This window comes from Rana temporaria, chromosome 7, assembly GCF_905171775.1.
Source record: "Rana temporaria chromosome 7, aRanTem1.1, whole genome shotgun sequence".
Lineage (NCBI taxonomy): Eukaryota > Metazoa > Chordata > Amphibia > Anura > Ranidae > Rana > Rana temporaria.
In genome coordinates this window covers 53,673,295-53,693,915 of record NC_053495.1, presented here as the reverse complement: position 1 = coordinate 53,693,915, position 20,621 = coordinate 53,673,295, and the positions used below count along the sequence as shown (strand labels likewise).

The following is a 20,621-nucleotide window of genomic DNA, read 5'->3' as shown; positions in this document are numbered from 1 at the left end:
CTATTCTGTACCAAGACTGGTAAGACAACTCCATGTGGAGACATTTTCTGATGCTTAGATGACTAATGGCAGTGTACAGTATGCATCGCGTGATGGATGGACATGGTGGGCGGAGTCCAATTGGATGGGTGTGGCAGGCTCTGGTGGGCGTCTACTCATGCATATGATTGTGGGTATATTAAGAGAATGTTTGAAAATGTCAATCTACCATTGCTGTGGCTCTGAAGAAGTGGGTTCTCCCTTGTAACGCGTAAGCCGTTTGTGATGCCATCTGGTCCCTCCAAACATCTGGTCCAGGTTGCAGGTGCCTAGAGATACTGCTCGTAATTGCTGGAGTACTGATGAGCCTTGTTTTAAAGCTTGTTTGTGAGTATTATTCTTGTTATATTTTATAAATACATTTTATCTTTGGTAATGCACAAAGTCAGTGCGCCCTCCTTCTCTTTTTGTATGTTTCAGTTCCAAGGATACCCATTGTTCTTAGGAGGGCAGCAAGACCTTTGACATTCCATGTTTTACCAAAAGGGTTGGCTACACCATCTTCAAATCTGACCAAGCTCCCGAGCGCAGGAGATTGTATTTTGTTAAAAAGAGAGACTCACCAGTAGGGATGAGCTTTATGTTCGGGTCGAACATGAGTTTGACTCGAACATTGGCTGTTCGCCTGTTCGCCGAATAGCGAACAATTTAGAGTGTTCGCGGCAAATTCAAAAGCCGAGAAACACCCTTTAAAAGTCTATGGGAGAAATCAAAAGTGCTAATTTTAAAGGTTAATATGCAAGTTATTGTCATAAAAAGTGTTTGGGGACCTGGGTCCTGCCCCAAGGGACACGTATCAATGCAAAAAAAAAGTTTTAAAAACTGACGTTTTTTCAGGAGCAGTGATTTTACTGCATTATAGTAGTTTTAAATTACTTTTTTTCCTTTAGAAATGTAATTTTGTTCAGGGACTTTTCTAAGCGTGGGAAACCTGCGCTACTTTACAGGCATACTATAGACACCCCCCAGGTATGAAATTTAAAGGAATATTTCACTTTAATTGTTTCACTTTAGGCATTATTAAAATCACTGCTCCCGAAAAAAATTCTGTTTTTAAAACTTTTTTTGCATTGATACATGTCTCCTGGGGCAGGACCCAGGTCCCCTAACACTTGTTATGACAATAATTTGCATATTAATCTTTAAAATTAGCACTTTGATTTTTCATGTTCGTTTCCCATAGACTTTAACAGTGTTTGTGTGTTAAAACATTTTTTTTCCTGTTCGCATGTTCTGCTGTGAACCGAACCGGGGGTTGTTCGGCGCATCCCTACTCACCAGTGTTGGCATTAGTGTGGTTATTGAGGACAAACTCAGTCCATGGTAGAAGGTCTACCCATTCATCCTGATAGGCAGAAATGAAGGCAAAAAAGTACCGTTAGTCCAACCTGATTCCAAAGGATGTGGCCAGAGCCCTCCAGAAGTGAGCTGTACACTGAACTCCTCTATCAGAGATGATGTGCAAGGGTATTCCATGAAGAGGAAAGATCTCCTTTATGAAGATGGAAGCCAGAGTGACAGGGTAGTCCTTGAAGTGGAGTTAAGTGGCACATTTTTTAGAAAACCTGTCCACAACCACCCATAAAATGGTGTAGTCTGCTAAGGGGGGTAGTTCAGAGAAAATATCCATGGCAAAACACCAGGGTTCATCTGGAATAGGTAGGGGTAAAAGGAGACCTGGTGGAACAGACACGAGGGACAGCACACAAATGAAGCAAGTCTAAACAAAATCTTTAACATCCTTCTGAAGGGAAGGCCACCAGTAATGATGCAGCAGGAAAGCATAGGTATGTTGTACACTAGGATATCCAGAGGGTTTGGAGTCATGTGTCCATTTGAGAAGTATGGAGCGAAGGGCAGACACCACAAAGGTCTTTCCGGGCAGGAAACAAGAAGACTGAAACCGGGAATAATGGGTTCTGGTTCAACATGATTCTAATGCTGCTTACAGACGGTCGTTTTTTGTGATGAAAAAAAACGACGTTTTTAAAAACGTCATTTAAAATGATCGTGTGTGGGCAAAACGTCGTTTTATGTCTTCAAAAAAACGACCAAAAAAAAATTCGAACATGCTCGAATTTTTTGTGTCGTTTTTCAAAACGTCGTTTTTGTTTCACAGAAATTGACCGGGTGTAGCAAAAAACAACGTATAAAACGACGTTTTTAAACCCGCGCATGCCCAGAAGTTAGTTATACTTCATAACTAACTTCTGGGCATGCGCGGGTTTAAAAACGTCGTTTTATACGTTGTTTTTTGCTCACTTCGAGCTTCAATGGAAAAAAGTGGTGAAACGTAACCTCGCTTTGCTAGAGCATTGTGAAAAAACGATGGTGTGTAGGCAACTTCGTCTTTGAAAATGATGTTTCAAAAACGTCGTTTTATTTCATGATTTAAAACGTCGTTTTTTTTCATCACAAAAAACGACCGTCTGTATGCGGCATTAGAGTCAGCCGCATCAAATGATCTGGACAAGGCATCAGTGCAGCCATTTTTGGAACCAGGCCAAAAGGTAACGTCAAAGTTAACGTGATTGTAAAGGTTTTTTTTTATTTTTTAAATCAAACATGTTATACTTACCTGCTCTGTGCAAAGGGTTTTGCACAGAGCGACCCCGGTCCTCCTTTTTTGGGTTCCCCAGTGGCACTCTTGGCTCCTCCTCTTCATCGAGTGCCCCCACGGAGATCTGCTTTCCATGTGGGCACCCATGCGAGTGCGCTCCAGAGTCCTGCTGCTGCGTCCATTGACACAGACAACAGAACTCGGCCCTACCCCCGGCTTCTATTTCACTGGATTTGATTGACAGCAGTGGGAGCCAATGGCTCCTACTGCTATCAATATATCCAATGAGGACCGAGACAGCGGCTGGAGCTGCTGTTCTTGTGCTCGTCGCTGGAATGATCGGGTTCAGGTAAGAAAAAGGGGAGCTCTAGAGGGCATCTGCAGTACAGAAGGTTCTTCACCTTAATGCATAAAATCCGTTAAGTATCTTCTTGAAAGGAGATCCCTCTGTGTGCACTGCTGGCTGCTGAGTCTGTCACAGGGAGATGGATGGAGGACATGGACTGCTGCACGGACCTATCGCAGGTGCAGGCATGTCCAAAGTCCGGCCCGCGGATCTGCGAGCCGGTTTTGAACAGCCCCCCTGGTTCTCAGGTGTGCCGCGGTATCAGGGGGGATAAGGGCTGTCAGATGAGCCCAATCTTCCGAGCCCCTGCCGAACTATACATCAGCACTGTAAGAAGCTCCGTCAGCCTCAAAAGTGAAAGTAAATGCAGGGGAGTGTTCTGTGCTCTCTGCTTCCCCCTAGAGTGCAGTACCTGGCTGAATGAGGAAACTGGAAAGGTACTGTGGAAAGGTACTGTGCTAGAAGCTAGATTTGTTTTAAAGGGCTTATACATGTGAGTGTCTGTCTGTCTGTATGTGTTTGTGTGCATGTGTCTGTATGTGTGTGTCTGTGTGATGTTACTTAAAATCCGCCCCCCCCCCCCCTCCATTCCTGTACCATCAGAACTGCTTTTGTAGGGCTTGTTTGTGATAGCAGCCAGGACTGCTGCTCCTCTGAAAAGCAATCAATGCACAGATTGCTTTTCAGAGGCATTTGACAGGCAGTAAAGCCTATACCGCAACAGTGCAGTGCACACATTTGTGGGGTAGTTGCAGTGCAGCACCATTCAGTCTGGGTATACCTCCAGCTGCAGCCACAGCATGTGTACACACCCAGCTTCTGCCTCTGCAGCTAATGGGGGAGAAGTTGGGGGTGGTAAAAAACACTCCACTATGTGGTTTTACTGCCCCTCCAACCTGACATGGGAACAAGCCCTTGGTACACTCATCTGTGTGGCTGTATGCTGCGTGTAGGGCAGCCCATTCATTCCAATGGGCTTCCCTACCCACAAAAATGCAGGGAAAGAAATCACAACCTTTTTTTTTAAATTGCACTGCACCAAAAGCACCCCACGTTTTCCAATGTGTGGGGGTACCATTTAGAATTAACGGTACCCCTAAAGAGCAAAGCATTCGTCTGTGTGTCGGGAACGAGCGCGACAAAGGCAAGGGAATTCTTATTGGGCAGTGTATTAGTGATCGAACAAACACAATTTTAATGGTTCAAAGAATGTCAGGCAAAATGGTCGGCCCTCACGCATGTTTACTTCATCAAATCTGGCCCTCTTTGAAAAAAGTTTGGACACCCCTGGTATAGTGGGAGTGTTCAGGGCACACAGCTCTGTGCCCTGGAGGAAACCCTAAAGGAAGCCAGTCAAGCTTCCCAGCTGTAATCACATCATTGCAGAAATATCATTCTTCACATAGACATCTGTGTGTCCGGCGCCCTGAACACACTTGAATGAACATTTAAAAAAATTTAAATATATTTTTTTTATCACTAGCTGTTCGGGGGCAGCACCCCTGTGCCCCCTATTGACGGGCTGCCGCTGGTGCTGACCTTTTTGTTTTTCTAGTTTGTGTTACAAATGTTTACAAGTGACTGATATCAAGACAAAGTCAGGTACATACACTAGCTGCGCTTAGAAAAACTGTACATTTTATCCTTCGAATTACTACATAAATGCATTGATTGGTGGTTTTAAAAATTTATATGGAACAATGCATGACATTTCAATATATTATGCTTTATAAATGACAATTTATTTTTATAAAATTCTATAATAGAAAAAAATTGCATGCATAGATTACAAAAAAAGTTGTTGTGTACACAGGCAGACCAGTCATTGAAATACAGTGAAAATATTGACCTCCAAGAGAAGGACAACAAAAATCTGCAATATATATTTGGTGACTTTATAGAAAGACTATGGGCCTATATCACCATACAACAACTGCTAGAGAAACGGTATGTCAGTGTAAGAAAGGTTTTATATAGTGAACATGACATGGCTGTGCATCCAGAAATATTTAACTGTTTGCTACTTGACATTATGACGTTGCCTTATTTGCCGTAGGAATATGATACCAATCCACGATCAATAAGGTTAAGCTTAGAAATAGGGGGGCAGATCCACAGAGCAAGTACGCCAGCGTATCTACTGATACGCCGGTGTACTTTCAAATTACCCGCGTTGTATCTTTAGTTTGAATCCTCAAACCAAGATACAACGGCATCTGGGTTCGATCCGACAGGCGTACGGCTTCGTACGCCTTCGGATCTTAGATGCAATACTTCGGCGCCCGCTGGGAGGAGTTCTCCTCGTTTTCCGCGTCGGGTATGAAAATTAGCTATTTCCGTCGATCCACGAACGTACGCACGGCCGTCGCATTTTCCAACGTCGTCTGTAGTCGGCTTTTTCCGGCGTATAGTTAAAGCTGGTATTTTGCGGCGTATAGATAGACTTGCCATGTTAAGTATGGCCGTCGTTCCCGCGTCGAAATTTAAATTTTTTTTATTTTTTGCGTAAGTCGTCCGTGAATCGGGATGGACATAACTCACTTCTAAGTTAAAAAAATGACGTCCTAGCGACGTCATTTAGCGCAATGCACGACGGGAAATTTAGAAACGGAGCATGCACAGTTCATTCGGCGCGGGGACTCGCTTCATTTAAATGAAACCCGCACCCTAATCGCCGATTTGAATTCCGCCGCCAGAAATACACTACGCCGCCGTAACTTACGGTGCGAAATCGCTGAGGATTCGAAATTCCGGCAGGTAGGGTACGGCGGCGTAGCGTATCTCTGATACGCTGGGCGGATCTATTTTTCTGTGGATCTGGCCCAGGATTTATAAGTGAATTGTTTCCTATGGTGTCAGCTCATACCACTGAGGCTGTAGGCACTGAAAACGTGTACTGCATGCAGTACGCTTTTTCAACACACTTGGCCAGATTCAGATAGGAGATACGACGGCGCATCTCCTGATACGCCGTCGTATCTCTAAGGCCGGCCGGTCGTATCTATGCGACTGATTCATAGAATCAGTTACGCATAGATATCCCTAAGATCCGACAGGTGTAAGTGACTTACACCGTCGGATCTTAGGCTGCAATTCCAGGCCGGCCGCTAGGTGGCGCTTCCGTGTCTTTTACGCGTCAAATATGCAAATGAGCATTTACGCCGATTCAGAAACGAACGACCGCCCGGCGCTTTTTTTTTACGTTGTTTGCATTCTGGCTTTTTCCGGCGGAAAGTTACCCCTGCTATAGCAGGGGTAAGTGCGGCGTATCCTATGTTAAGTATGGCCGTCGTTCCCGTGGCGAGTTTTGAATTTTTACGTTGTTTGCGTAAGTCGTTCGCGAATACGGATGGACGTAATTTACATTCACGCCGAAACCAATGACGTCCTAGCGACGTCATTTGGAGCATGTGCACTGGGAAAAATCGCGGCCGGCGCATGCGAGGTAAGTGAGGTAAGTGCTTTCTGAATACAGCACTAGCCTCTCAAACTTGCGCCGGCGGATCGTAAATCAGATAGATTACGCGGATCTAAAGATCCGCTAATCTATCTGAATCTACCCCAGTGTGCTTTGTTGAAAACCACTGCCTATCAACACCGCTGTAAGAATCAAACATTGAATTTCGCTTGTGACATTTCCATAAAGTTCCAACAAGAAAAAGCAAAGACAAAAACAGTGCGATGAGCCAGGATCTGCCCTTCAGCACTGTGTCCAGCCAGCACACACTAACAGGTGTGCATTTAGCACCACTGCTGGTTAAATCATCCCTTATTGTGAAGTTTGCATTTTTTAATTTCCTGCTGAAAATGGTAATGATTCCCTGGAAGTTTTATCATAATAAGGACAGAAACACATCCCAAGAGGTACAGTAAAAGCTTGGTTTGAAAGTAACTTGGTTTGAGAGCGATTTGCAAGACAAGCAACATTTTAAATACATTTTGACTTGATATACAAGCGATGTCTTGATATAAGAGTAGCGTCATGTCACAACTGAGTATGAAAGAGAAGAGAGGCGCCTCTAAGTTTAGCAATATGGTTACATTTATTGAAGGTACAACATTAAGCAACATATTGCTACACTGAGGCCTGGTACACACGATAGGATTGATCCGTGGATACGGTCCTCCGGACCGTATCTGCGGATAAATCCTCTGGCGGATTTGGATCCGTTGGCATGTACTCACCATCGGATCCAAATCTGCGCGGAATTCAACCGCGGTGACGTGTCGCCGCGATGATGACGCGGCGACGTGCGTGTCATATAAGGAAATCCACGCATGCGTCGAATCATTACGACGCATGCGAGGGACGGGTTCGGACGGATCGATCCGGTGAGTCTGTACAGACCACCGGATCGATCCGCTGGAGCCGATTCCAGCGGATAGATTTGTTAGCATGCTAACAAATTTTTATCTGCTGGAAATCGGAAATATCCGCGGATAAATATCCGCTGGAACGTACACACCAGGGGATCTATCCGCTGAAACCGATCCGCTGAGATTTTTCAGCGGATGGATCCTCTCGTGTGTACGGGGCCTTAGAGGTGCCTCTTCTTTTATACTCTGTAGCTCCTGCCTGCTGGATTTTGTTTCCTATCCCCTTGTAGAGGTTTCTATTTGTGGATGGACATTTTATGGTTACACAACCTGGTCACATTGCTATAATCTTTTTATATGGGCTATAAACTGAAGGACCTATGAATAAATGGTCGTGGAACGAGTCATTTGAGTTTCCATTATTTCTTATGGGGAAATTTGCTTTGATATACAAGTGCTTTGGATTACAAGCATGTTTCTGGAACGAATTATGCTCGCAAACCAAGGTTTCACTGTATTGTTCATTAACAAAATTATTTACATATTTGTTTAACCAGCTACAAATTTAGTACAGTCTATTTATAGTGTGAATGTGCTTAAAACGTACAGTATGTACACATTTTTAACCAGTTTGTGCTGACCTGGTGCATATATGCAGCTTCTCATTGGATGGACTTTAACACAGAGCAGCCACATATATGTGGCCCTAGGTAAATACAATACTGTGCTGCGAGCGTGCTCTCTGTATGCTCCCAGCACAGTAATGAACGAGTACCGGAAAATTCCCGTTGCATACTTGCAATCGGGAGCTTTCTGATCAAGGGAGCTAGCATGGTATTAGCTAGTATATGGGGTTTGGCCCCTTTAATTGTAATATACAGTAAAACCTTGGATTGCAAGCATAATTTGTTCCCAGAAGCATGCATGTAATGCAAAGCACTTGTATATCAAAGCAAATTTTCGTATAGGTAATAATGGAAACTCAAATGGTTCATTCCACAATCATTTATTCATAAGTCCTTCAGTCTATAGTCCATATAAAAAGATTGAAGAAAGAATTACTAAATGTTGGGACTTTAAATGAAGCACACTGCTGAACTCAATGAATCAACTGAAGTAAATACATTTATTAGTTACAGATAGGGCATGACAAACGCCACTAAGGAGTAGGTAGGTAGAATAGTAATGAGTTACAAAAACTAGAGTCTAAACAGTGCATGGTAGTACCTAATAATAAAAGCGTACATGGTAATGCATAGCAATTGTAGGTTACACTGAATATATATTAGACAGTACATAATTGTAAAAATATCTCATAAAAACAAAGCATGACAATAAACCTGGCGTGTGAAGACCAAAGCTGTATTGGTAACACGTAAATACATAATATGGTAGTTGATCCATGGAGATAATTGGTAAGATAAAGGATAGGCCTATACTGTGACATATCATAGTGTAGAAGCTCTACGCGTTTCGTGGTTTGTACCACTCGTCAGGAGCAGATATGCAGTATGGGGGTATCTACAATAGAAAGAAAATGCCAATATAATAAAATGGTAATGAAACTATAAAACATATAATGCATAAAAGAAAGAGGGGGAGCAAACAAGGTCCCAAACACTCTTACCTATTGGTAGCATGATAATGTGATGATAGAATAATATCAATGGTAGGGGGCGGCTATGGACAGTATCTTCCCCGGGAGCTGAGATGGTTAAACCCAAGGGTCCAGCGGCTGCACCAGCAGAAGGTAAAAAACGTGGTAAATGATCGGTCGTCATCAGAAATGTATCAAATAATATAAACCATTCCCATATAAAAAGATTATAGCAAGTGATAAGTAACCATAAAATGTCCATCCACAAATGGAAGCCTCCCCAAGGGGATTAGAAGCAAAATCCAGCAGGAGCTACAGAGTATAAAAGAGAAGAGATGCGCCTCTAAGTGTAGCAATAGGGTTACATTTAATGAAGGTACAACATTTAGCAACTCACATGGTTGATGATTAATAGAGGCACATCTAAGTATGCAGGGATCCAGGGTAAAGCTCTCCACATAGACCGTCCTCCTCACCGCCAGCTCTCACCGCTGTCAGTCTACAATTGTGACCGGGAAGACTACCCTGCAGTAGAGCGATCTGAAAGAGAGGCTTAAACCGCTCGTGGAAGGGAGGACATCCATGCGGAGGATGGTCTATGTGGACAGCTTTACCTCGGATGCCTGCATACTTAGATGTGCCTCTTTTAATCATCAACCATGTGAGTTGCAAAATGTGGTACCTTCATTAAATGTAACCATATTGCTACACTTAGAGGCACCTCTCTTCTATTTTATACTCAGTTGTGACGTGACGCTACTCTTATATCAAGACATCACTTGTATATCAAGTCAAAATTTATTAAAATTGTTGATTGTCTTGCAAAACGCTCTCAAACCAAGTTACTCTCAAACCAACATTTTACTCCATATGTTTTTGAACAAGTTGCTACACAAGATAATTTTATAAAATAAAGAAATATTTCCTTTTTTTTAACATTTAACACGTTTTTCTTTTTTTTTGCTAGAATCCATGCTGCTGATCCCTCAGAAAAAGCAAACCTGACAGCAAAGGCTCTTGATCTCTCTTTAAAGTTTAATTTTGTGACTCCTTTAACATCAATGGTTGTTACAAAGCCAGAGGAGAACGAGAAGGAAGAAGAATCGTTCATTGCAGATAAGTTTGTGGATGGTAAAGAAATCCCTTAGCACATTTTTTATTTTTATTTTTTAACCATATGGAACTATTTGCACAGTAACTCTTCACTAAAACGTACTAATGTATGAAATATATTTTTTTTGTTTGTTTTTTTAGAAAATCAATTACAAGTGAATGTTAGCTTAGTGTATAGTGAAGGGTGAAGGTGTATTTACTTCATTTATCCAATCATTTGCAAGCAAAAATCATGCTTTCTCTACTGTTCATTAAGTGACACAGGAGAACACGTAGCTGTACAAATCCTGAGCCATGGTACAACTGCTTGAAGAACAACCGCTTGAGGGCAACCAAACTGATAAGAGGAATGGAGGAGCTCAGCTATGAGGAAAGATTAGCTGAACTGAATTTATTCACTTTTGAGAAGAGGAGATTAAGGGGGAGATATGATCAACATGTACAAATATATAAGTGGTCTATATAGTAAACTTGGTGTATTTACTTTAAGGCTAGGGATGAGCCGAGCACCCCCCTGTTCGGTTCGCACCAGAACTTGCGAACACACCTAGGGCCAGATTCACGTATTTGGCCGTATCTTTGTGCGGGCGTAGCATATCCTATTTACGCTACACCTCCGCAACTTGGACAGGCAAGTGCAGTACTCACAAAGCACTTAAAGCGCGTAAATTGGCCGGCGTAAGCCCGCCTAATTCAAAATAGGCTGGTAGGAGGCGTGTTGTATGTAAATGAATCGTGACCCCGCGTAAATGACGCGCCTAACGAACGGCGCATGCGCCCACATGCTCAGTATCACGTCGAATTTACTCCATAAGATACGCCAGGCCCAATGCCTGTGACGTGAATGTAACCTACGCACAGCCCCATTCACGTACGACTTACGTAAACAACGTAAAAAGATACGCTTGCCGACGTCCATACTTTGCATTGGCTGCGCCTCATATAGCAGGGGTAACTTTACGCCGGACGTAAGCCTAACGTAAACGGTGTAGCGGGCGCAAGTACGTTCGTGAATCGGCGTATCTACCTAATTTACATATTCGATGCGTAAATCTACGGAAGCGCCCCTTGCGGCCAGCGTAAATATACACCCAAGATACGACGGCATAGGAGACTTACATCGCTCGTATCTTGGCCAAATCTATGCGTAACTGATTCTAAGAATCAGGCGCATAGATACGACGGCTCACATTCGGACTTACGACGGCGTACGTGGAGATACGCCGTCGTACGTCCACTGTGAATCTGGCCCCAAATGTTCGTGTGAACTTTAGAACCCGTTAAAGTCTAAGGGACTCGAACATTTGAAATCTAATGCTAATTTTAAAGGCTAATATGCAAGTTATTGTCCTAAAAAGTGTTTGGGGACCTGGGTCCTGTCCCAGGGGACATGTATCAATGAAAAAAAAGTTTTAAAAACGGACGTTTTTTCGGGAGCAGTGAATTTAATAATGCTAAAAGTGAAACAATAAAAGTGAAATATTACTTTAAATTTCGTACCTAGGGGGGGGGTGTAAAGTTAGCATGTGAAAAAGCGCATGTTTCCCGTACATAGAACTGTCCCTGCACAAAGTGTAATTTCTGAAAGAAAAAAAAGTATTTTAAAACCGGACTTGCGGCAATAATGAATTGTCGGCTCTGGCAATTCAGAGAAGATTCATTCATAAAAATAAAAATAAAATAGCGTGGGGGTCCCTCCAAATTCCATTACCAGGCCCTTCAGTTCTGGTATGGATATTAAGGGGAACCCCGACGTCAGTTTAAAAAAAAATTACGTGGGGTTCCCCCCTAATATCCATTACAGACCCTTCAGGTCTGGTGTGGATTTTAAGGGAACTCCACAACAAAAAAAAAAAAATGGCGTGGAGTTCCCCCAAAAATCCACACCAGACCCCTTATCCGAGCATGTTAACCTGGCCGGCCGCAGAAAAGAGGGGGGGACAGAGTGCGCCCCCCCCTCTCCTGAACCGTACCAGGCCACATGCCCTCAACATGGGGAGGATGTCCCCATGTTGATGGGGAGAAGGGCCTCATCCCCACAATCCTTGCCCGGTGGTTGTGGGGGTCTGCGGGCGGGGGGCTTATCAGAATCTGGAAGACCCCTTTAACAAAGGGGACCCCCAGATCCTGCTCCCCCCCATGTGAATTGGTAATGTGGTACATTGTACCCCTACCATTTCACGAAGGAAGTGTAAATAGTTGGAAAAAACAGAGGACAAGGGGGGACTCTTTATATCTGGAGGAAAATAGATTTAATCTCCAAATATGGAAAGGTTCATTTACAGTAAAGCCTTGTACACAAGCTCGGTTTTCTCGGGAAGAACCAGCAAGAAAACTGTTGGCAGAGCTTTCTCGCCGAGTAAACTAAGTGTGTGTACGAGGCTTTCAGGTTTCTCGTCTGGAAATCTGGCCAGAATCTCAACGAGAAAAATAGAGATCCTGCTCTCTATTTTCTCATCGAGATTCTTGTCGGCCTGTTTCCCGACGAGAATCCCGAGAGTGTATATACTTACCTGTTTCCGTGGAAACCCGCGCATGCTCGAAATGACTGACGCATGCGCGGTAGCTTCCACGGTATAGGTAGGGTGAAGCAAGATGGCCGCGATGGCATCGAATGTGACGAGCGCATGCTCGTCGTACACGATGACGTCACTGCGTTCTTGCCTTTTAAGAGAACCGCGGTTCTTTTGAAAGGTCTGTGTGTACACTCGGGCGGCAGGAGATTCTTGCCAAGAATCTCGTCGGGAAAAACAAAGTTTTTTTCCTGACAAGATTATTGCCCGTGTGTACGAGGCCTAAGAGCTGTAAAATGTGGAATAGACTCATTTAACAGCTGGTTCTGGCCAGCTCTGCAGATAGTTTACAAAAAGGCCTGGATTCTTTCCTAAATATACATAATATAACTGGATACTAATATTTTATAGGAAAAGTTGATCCAGGGAATACTCGATTGGCTCTTGGGGGATTAAGAATGATTTTCCCCCCCGGTAGAGCAAATTGGATCACATTTATTGAGCGCCCCCCCCGCGCCCATGTCATTCGATTTGATTGACAGCGCTGCTATTAATCTTTCCAATGAAGAGCCAAGAAGACCAGGCCGAAATCGAGCGCGGTGACATCATCACATACGACGAGAATGCGCTTGTCACATTCAATGCCGTCTCCACCATCTTGCTTCACCCTACCTATGCCGTGGAAGCTACTGCGCGTGCGTCAAAGTCATTTCGAGCATGCGCGGGTTTCCACTGCGACAGGTAAATATACACACCCTAGGTTTCTCGTCAGAAAACAGGCCGACAAGAATCTCGAAGAGAAAAAATTAGCGCAGGTTCTCTTTTTTTCTCGTCGAGATTCTGGCCAAATTTCCTGAAGAGAAACCAGAATACCTCGTACACACGAACGGTAATCTCGGCAAGAAGCAGTTTTCTTGCTGGTTTTTGCAGAGAAAACTGGTCATGTGTACGAGGCTTCACACTTCAGCATACTTCAGGTGGTGTAACACTTCAGGTATATTGACTTTTTACTATTATTATAAAATATCACCAGCATAAAGACTAGAAAGGTTTTTTATTTTGGCAAATTACTTGATCCCTGTAAATTGATATATCTTTTATTAATATTGTGTTTCTAACTTGTGTTATTTTTCTTTTTATGTTCATTATTATTCATTTTCCAGGACAGAGTAAGTATTTATTTAACCTTATTTTAAAACCTTGACATAATATATTTGATTATGCATCAAACATTTGAATATTGTGAAGAATATGTGTATATAGTGACTTCAAACAATGTGGTTTAAATATCAAAAAAATTATATATACTAAGCAGCGCTAAAGTGTATGATGTTCACACGCACACAACTAAATACAGTAGTAAATTAAGTGATAAAGTTTAAAGTTTATGTTAAACTTTATCACTTAATTTATCACTTAATTTACTACTGTATTTAGTTGTGTGTGTGTGAACATCATACACTTTAGCGCTGCTTAGTATATATAATTTTTTTGATATTTAAACCACATTGTTTGAAGTCACTATATACACATATTTTCCACAGTCATTTGATTTAAAGCGGCAGCTGTTAGCGTCTGTTCATTTATCCTCCATAGCGCAGCGGTGGGAATCAGGAGGGCACATTCACTTTGATTACCTATCTTTTAATATTGTGAAGAAACCTGTTAGCAGTACTAAACAAATGTGTTTGCAGAGGAAAACTGCTGCTTTTAGGTGCTTACTAAAAGAGAAGTTCAGAACCGCTGATCACTCTGTTCTCAGTGCTCTGTGAGCAGAGCGCTGGTGACTGTCAGTCACCGCTGTCTGCTCTGCCCCCCCCCCCGCACCCTCACTGGAGCGCTAGGCTGTGGAGGGGGCGGGAGCGGCTGGCTCAGGCTCTCAGTGGCTTGGTGAGAGGCCAAGCCAGATGTCCATCCAGGCATCTGGGTGGCTTGTGACCATGTGATTGAGATCTTTCCCTAGCCTGGACAGTTTCAGTGACATCAGCTGACAGCGGCCTTCAGCGTCTGAACACAGTTTTGCAAATTTGACATGTGTAAAACTGTACAAATCACTGCAAGTACTAAATGTATCCTGGTGAACTATACCTTGTTAAATTAGGCTTTCATTTGGTGGTAAATGGTACTGCATATCTCTTGATTTTGTTTTATTAGCAAAAAAGTAAAAAAATTACTTTTAAAATGTAGCTGTATTTTTCTGGTTATTACCATAACCTATAACCAAAGAACAACCCCAAAAATTCTCCTGCTCATGATGATTGCAGCAATACCACATGCGTGTATGTTATTTGTTGTTTGTACTCATGGTAGGACCCAGAAACAATAGTGCGCATTTTGTTTTTTTTAAATTCGACCTAAAACACACTGGGCTCCATTTACTTAAAGTGGATGTAAACCCACTTCATGAAATTTGACCTGGGAACATATATCTGCAGTATTTTGTTATCTTATTTCAAAGAGCTAAGTCCCGTAGCTCTCTCCTGACCCTTTCCTCTGTTATCAGCATGAAAACTTCTAACAAATTCTCGGACACATCAGATAAAAGCAGCCTGACTCTTCTGTTGGGGGAGGTTGCTATAAATAGATTAGCAGGTAGCTGGCCCTGTTACAAAACACCTCTGAGAGTGTCTGCCTATGATGAAAGGGGGTGTGTGCCTTTCCTCGAATCAGCAATTTTAGCTATCTTGGCTGTATGCCCAGACATCATACTCTGTGTTTATCAGGAAGAGAACATTTCCTAACACAATCTGAACTTTCTATACAGTATATTAATGTAAAGACAGAAGATATACATGTAAAACCTATGTAGGGAGATTTGGTTCATTCCTGTGTATCATCTGAGGCTGTTTACTTCAATGGGTGTATAGAGGGGTTAACATCCACTTTAAGCAGATCACATGCATTATTTACAGTTGGTGTCCAAACACATTTTCCCTAAATATCGCATACGATTCTGAAACTATCAATTTACTATGCCGTTCTGCATTATTTACCGTAAACCACTGAAAATGCTTGGTATATACCACATGAAAAGGCATTAAACTAAATTCACAGAAGGAAATAAATGATTACAAGCATGCAGTAATTAAAGAGGAACTACACTGCATCTGAGCACTACAAACCAGTAACGCCACTTAATTCATTTTTAATATTAAAAGCAAACTCGTCCATCCATCCAGGTCTCCATGCTTTATTTTTCTGGAAAATCTGTTTTAAAAATACCCCACCGGCATTTCTGGCTGCAGCTATCTTAAAGTGGAAGTCCACCCTTAAAAAAAAAATCCACCAAAATTCTAAAAAAAAATTGAAAAAAAAAATGTTTTACTTACCAGAAATTGCGGTTGCTATGAGGATCTTCTGCCTCTTCCTAGTCCACGGCTGGTCTTCATCCTCGCGTTGTCTTCTGGGGAATGGTGCGCGCTGCCTTCTGGGAACTGTGTGTATCCCAGAGAGCAGCCACCCATTCATACAGCACCGCGAGACTCGGGCATGCGCAAGTAGGGAGCTGCAATGATCGAGGGATCGGCCTCAGGGGCTAACATCGCGGGAACCTAGGACAGGTAAGTGTCCTTATTAAAAGTCAGCAGCTACAGTGTTTGTAGCTGCTGAGTTAAAAAAAAATCAGGAGGATGTGCTTAGCTGGGAAAACCTCTCCCACCCTCCTGAAGACACTTGGGATCTATGACATAATTTGCCTAGGCCTGAAAACCAGGAAGTAACTGAATAAATGTAAAAAAAAAAGGTTAAAACAAATAAATATGATATACTTCCCTATGTATTTACTAATCCTAGTAGCATAAGGATTTAAAATAGTCAATGTTGATTGAGAGAGTGAAGTTCCACTTAGTATTGGTCCAGACAAGCAGGAATATAAAGATATAATTAATAGCCAATTTAAAATAATCTGTCTTTTTGGCACAGTTCTCTCAAGGGTAATGCATAGAAACCTAAATATGCAACTCATTGGGGTTGAAAACCCGTGGCTCCATCCACCTGTTCCTCTCCTCTCCTCTGATGACTGCTCCATCCTCTGTGGGTGCGGGTGACAGCTCCCCCTGCCCCCTCTCTCTCTCCCCCTGCCCCACCCCCCTCTCTCTACTTCCCTCTCCCTCTCTCTCTCTCCCCCTGCCCCCTCTCTCTCCCCCTGCCCCTCTATCTCTGCCCTACTTTCTCTCTCTCTCTCCCTGCCCCTTCTCTCTCTGCCCCCTTTCTCCCCCTCTCTCTCTCCCTGCCCCCCTCACTTTCTCTCCCTACCCCCTTTCTCTCCCACCCTACCTCCCTTTCATTCTCTTTCTGCCCTGTCTCTATCCATGCCACTCTCTCTCTCTTCCTGCCCCTCTATCTCGCTCCCCCTGTCCCCCCTCTCTCTCCCTGATCTTTCTCTCTGCCCTCTCTCTCCCCCTGTCCCCCTCTCTCCCTGACTCCCCCTCTCTTTCTGCCCTCTCTCCCTGACCCACCTCAATTTCTCTCCCTGCTCCCCTTCCCTCTCTCTCTGCCGTCCTTCTTTCTATTCCTGCTCCCCTTCTGTGAGGTAAAATATAAATGCGTATGCTTGGTGGGAACAGGTTAATGGGGTCTCTCTCTCCCTGCCCCCCTTACTCTCTCTCCATGCCCCTTCATCTTCCTCTCTCTCTCCCCCGGCCTTCCTTCTATTCCTGTCCCCTCTCTCACCCTGCCCCTCTCTCTCTCTCACCCTGCCCCCTCTCTCTTTCACCCTGCCCCCTCTCTCTCTCACCCTACCCCCTCTCTCTCTCACCCGGCCACTCTCTCTCGCTCTTCCTCCTTTACTAAGCCCTGGAGCAACTTCACTTCCCTACTGCACATGCACTAAGCATGCTGCACTTTCTAACTGGCCTGGGGGTGGAGATAGGGGACGAACTTCCAGGAGACATGGCCGCATTTTGCCGCAGCCAGGTCTCCCGGAGGTGGGGACAGGTACCCGTTTCCCCCCTCCCCCGAAAGGCAACAAATGTGGCATCGTAGGGGGGAGGAAACAAACAAGTGTAGCTTTCACTTCACTGGAGCTTTAAGACATGCTTTTTTTTTTTTACCTACCTAAAATACATGCCAAGGAACACTTGTTATCTGCAAGCATCCTTCTCTAAAAGTAGCCCAAGCCATCACAAATACTGAATTCCATGGCTTATTTGATGCTTCCCTCTCATTGGCCATGGACATAAATCAAAAGTGAGTAAATAAAGTTTGGAGAGTGGGATACAAAAGAGGAAAGCTAATTAAAAAATAGAAAAAAAGAAGATGGTTTGGAACCAAAAAGTAGTAAAAGAAGAAAGGAATGTATTTAAGGAGATAGCAGTTTTTAAAATAATATTTCCAAGTCTAATTTTGCTTTAATGCCATTTATTGCAGAAGATACATATGCCACTCAAGTTTCTTCAGCAACAAGTAAGTTTTACGTACTAACTATAATAATATTCATGTGAATCCTACAACTAAAAAAAGTGTTTTATTTGCCAAACGTACAATAAAAAGCTTAATTTCATATGCTTTTTAGACATATTTTTTTTTGTGGGCAGATGTTCACAAGTTGTCTTTTTTTCTGAAGTTTTATGTAAATCTTGAGTTCTCATGTAAAAGTTATAGGCATGGGTGTCCTTTTTTCAGGGGGGGGGGGGGGGCATCATTTTAAGGTCATCCATGCTCGGCCTCTTTTTAACTCAGGAACAGGAGGAGAATATTAGAAATTGCAATTTGCTGCTTGTACAGTTGGACAGCTGAGCTGAGCGATTGCTGGAAAAATATATGTGTGTGTGTAATAGTGTATGTGGCACTGCTGCTGTTAGACGTGTGCACAACGGAAAAATTAGTTTAGTTTAGTTTAGTTTCCTTTCCTTCCTGTTGATTCGTAATCATTCGTAATTTTGCTAAATGGGATTTTTCGTGTTCGGACTAATTCATATTTTTGCAAGCGTAATTTTTCGTTGAATCGGAATGATTCATATAAATGTAAGCCTTATTTTTAGTTGATTTATAATTCGTATTACACAAAGTTGTCCATTTATAAGATATTTCCAACACATAGCAAAAATTACACCCCAAAATACATTCTGCTACTCCTCCTGAGTATGGGGATAACACATGTGTGAGACTTTTACCTACCTTGGCCACATACAGAGGCCCAACATCCAAGTAGCACCATCAGGCGTTCTAGGAGCATACATTACATATATAATTTCCTGGCAACCTATCATTTTTTAAACCCCTTCATATTTCTAACACGTAGCATGTACATACCAAGAATTACAAACCAAAATAAATTATTGTGGGAAGGGTAAAAAAATAAAAATAAAAGTATTACTGTGCTTTTAGTAGTGTCCACAGAAGATAGCACTGGAATAGTAATTATCCAGGAAGCAGGCATGAATATTTTCTATGGTCAGCACAAGGATATTGTCAGCACAGTCAAAGCATTTGTCCATAGAAATTGTGCAGGCAGAGATAGACAGCACTGCCATAATATTGGTCCTGGTAAACTGTTACCTACAGACACTCCTTATTGTACCGCTCTCCAGCCCTTCATAAACATACTGCCTCTTGCTACAACCAATTATTTGCATAGTCCAGGTAGCAGGCAGAAGTGTGGTCCATTTATGCGGCAAGCAAAGGCATGTTAGCAGTAAGTCAGCAATGGCACAGGGGTAGAGGCTTTGACCCACGCAAATCTCTATGAAGCCTTCGAACTCCAGACCCTAATCCGAAAATTTTCTCCATCCGGAAAAACTATTCTGGAGCCCCTCACATATGTGAGACCCCTGTGTACTACAATAGCAGATCAGTCCAAGCGGTAGGCAAAAGCATAGTCCATAAAACAGGCCAGGGTTAGTTCAAGTGCAAGCAGGCCAAGCGGTAGGCAGAAGCATAGTCACAAAACAGGCCAGGGTTAGTTCACGTGGAAGCAGTCCAAACGGTAGGCAGAGGCAAAGTCAAAAAGCATGCCAGGGTCAGTTTACATGGAAGGCAGTGGCATGGTTATTTGGGGAAGCACAGATGATGAAAATAGGGAAATGGTTAAAAATATGGGCCAATATTTTAGGGATGTATGATAAAGTTCAAAGCATTCACCAATGCAAAGGACAGGTTGGGAGGGACACTGGGGACAATGGTAGCTGGTATCTTTTCGAAATCCTCTTCTGAAACCTGTTCTGTTGTAAAGAAATCCTCAGCTGAACTGTTAACAAGATCAATGACTGAGAGAAGCAGGGGTCACAGGAGATTAACTCCCCTGTAAGTGTTGGTTTCAAAATCACTTCAGCAGAAAAATATCCAGTGTCCCACAAGTAATTTGGGGCTGTATGGAGCACTGCTGTCGGCTGTCCCTCCTCTCCTCTGAAGCTGGCAACTGGCACCCTGAGAATAGGTAAGTATATGCATCTTCCTCTACAGGATACATAGTATTGTTGTTAGAATGGATGTTTCACCCAATGCTCCACCTTGAAAGGGCGCTTTCGCATGAGCAGCTGAGAGGTGTTAAAAACAGGAGACTGTACCACCACCCGGCCGCTCACCCGAATCCTAACCATACAGCTGGACAGGGCTGTACACATGCTGCAGCATTTTTTTAATTGAGCTGCAGAGTCTGACAGGTGCCACCACCTATCAAACTCACCTATTAGGTTCAATGTGGCCCTTCTGCAACCTCAAGCCAATGCTTGGCTCACAGTTGTGGAGCTGTACTGCATTTTGACAACTAAAGGGGTTATAAAGGCAGAAGGTTTTTTATCTTACTGCCTTCTATGCATTAAGATAAAAAGCCTTCTGTGTGCAGTAGCCCCCCTAATACTTACCTGAGGTCCCTCTTTGTCCAGTGATGTCCACAAGTGTTTCAGCCATCCAAGATTCTCCCTCCCTGATTGGCTAAGACACAGAAATGGCACCATTGGCTCCCTCTGCTGTCAATCAAAGTCGACTAGCCAATCAGGGGAGAGGTTGGGCGGGGATCCATGTTTGAATGGACACAGGGAGCTGTGACTCAGCTCGGCTGTCCCATAGCGAGCTGCTTGCTGTGGGGGCACTTAATAGGTGGGAGGGGACGGGGAGGGCCGAAGAGGAAGATCTGGGCTGCTCTGTGCAAATCCACTGCAACAGAGCAGGTAAGTATAACATGTTGTTTTTATACGG

The 20,621-nt window shown here is 43.3% G+C and overlaps 1 protein-coding gene across 1 annotated transcript in view; it reads left to right on the top strand.

The window, feature by feature from the left end:
* LOC120945305 (inter-alpha-trypsin inhibitor heavy chain H3-like) overlaps nt 1-20,621 on the top strand; it is a gene marked incomplete at its 5' end in the record, with an annotated part of 91,155 nt that overhangs the window by 52,581 nt on the left and 17,953 nt on the right. Inside the window, 4 exon segments of the mRNA XM_040359388.1 lie at nt 4,759-4,892; nt 9,827-9,990; nt 13,649-13,654; nt 17,853-17,888. Coding sequence (XP_040215322.1) covers nt 4,759-4,892; nt 9,827-9,990; nt 13,649-13,654; nt 17,853-17,888 — 340 coding nt within the window.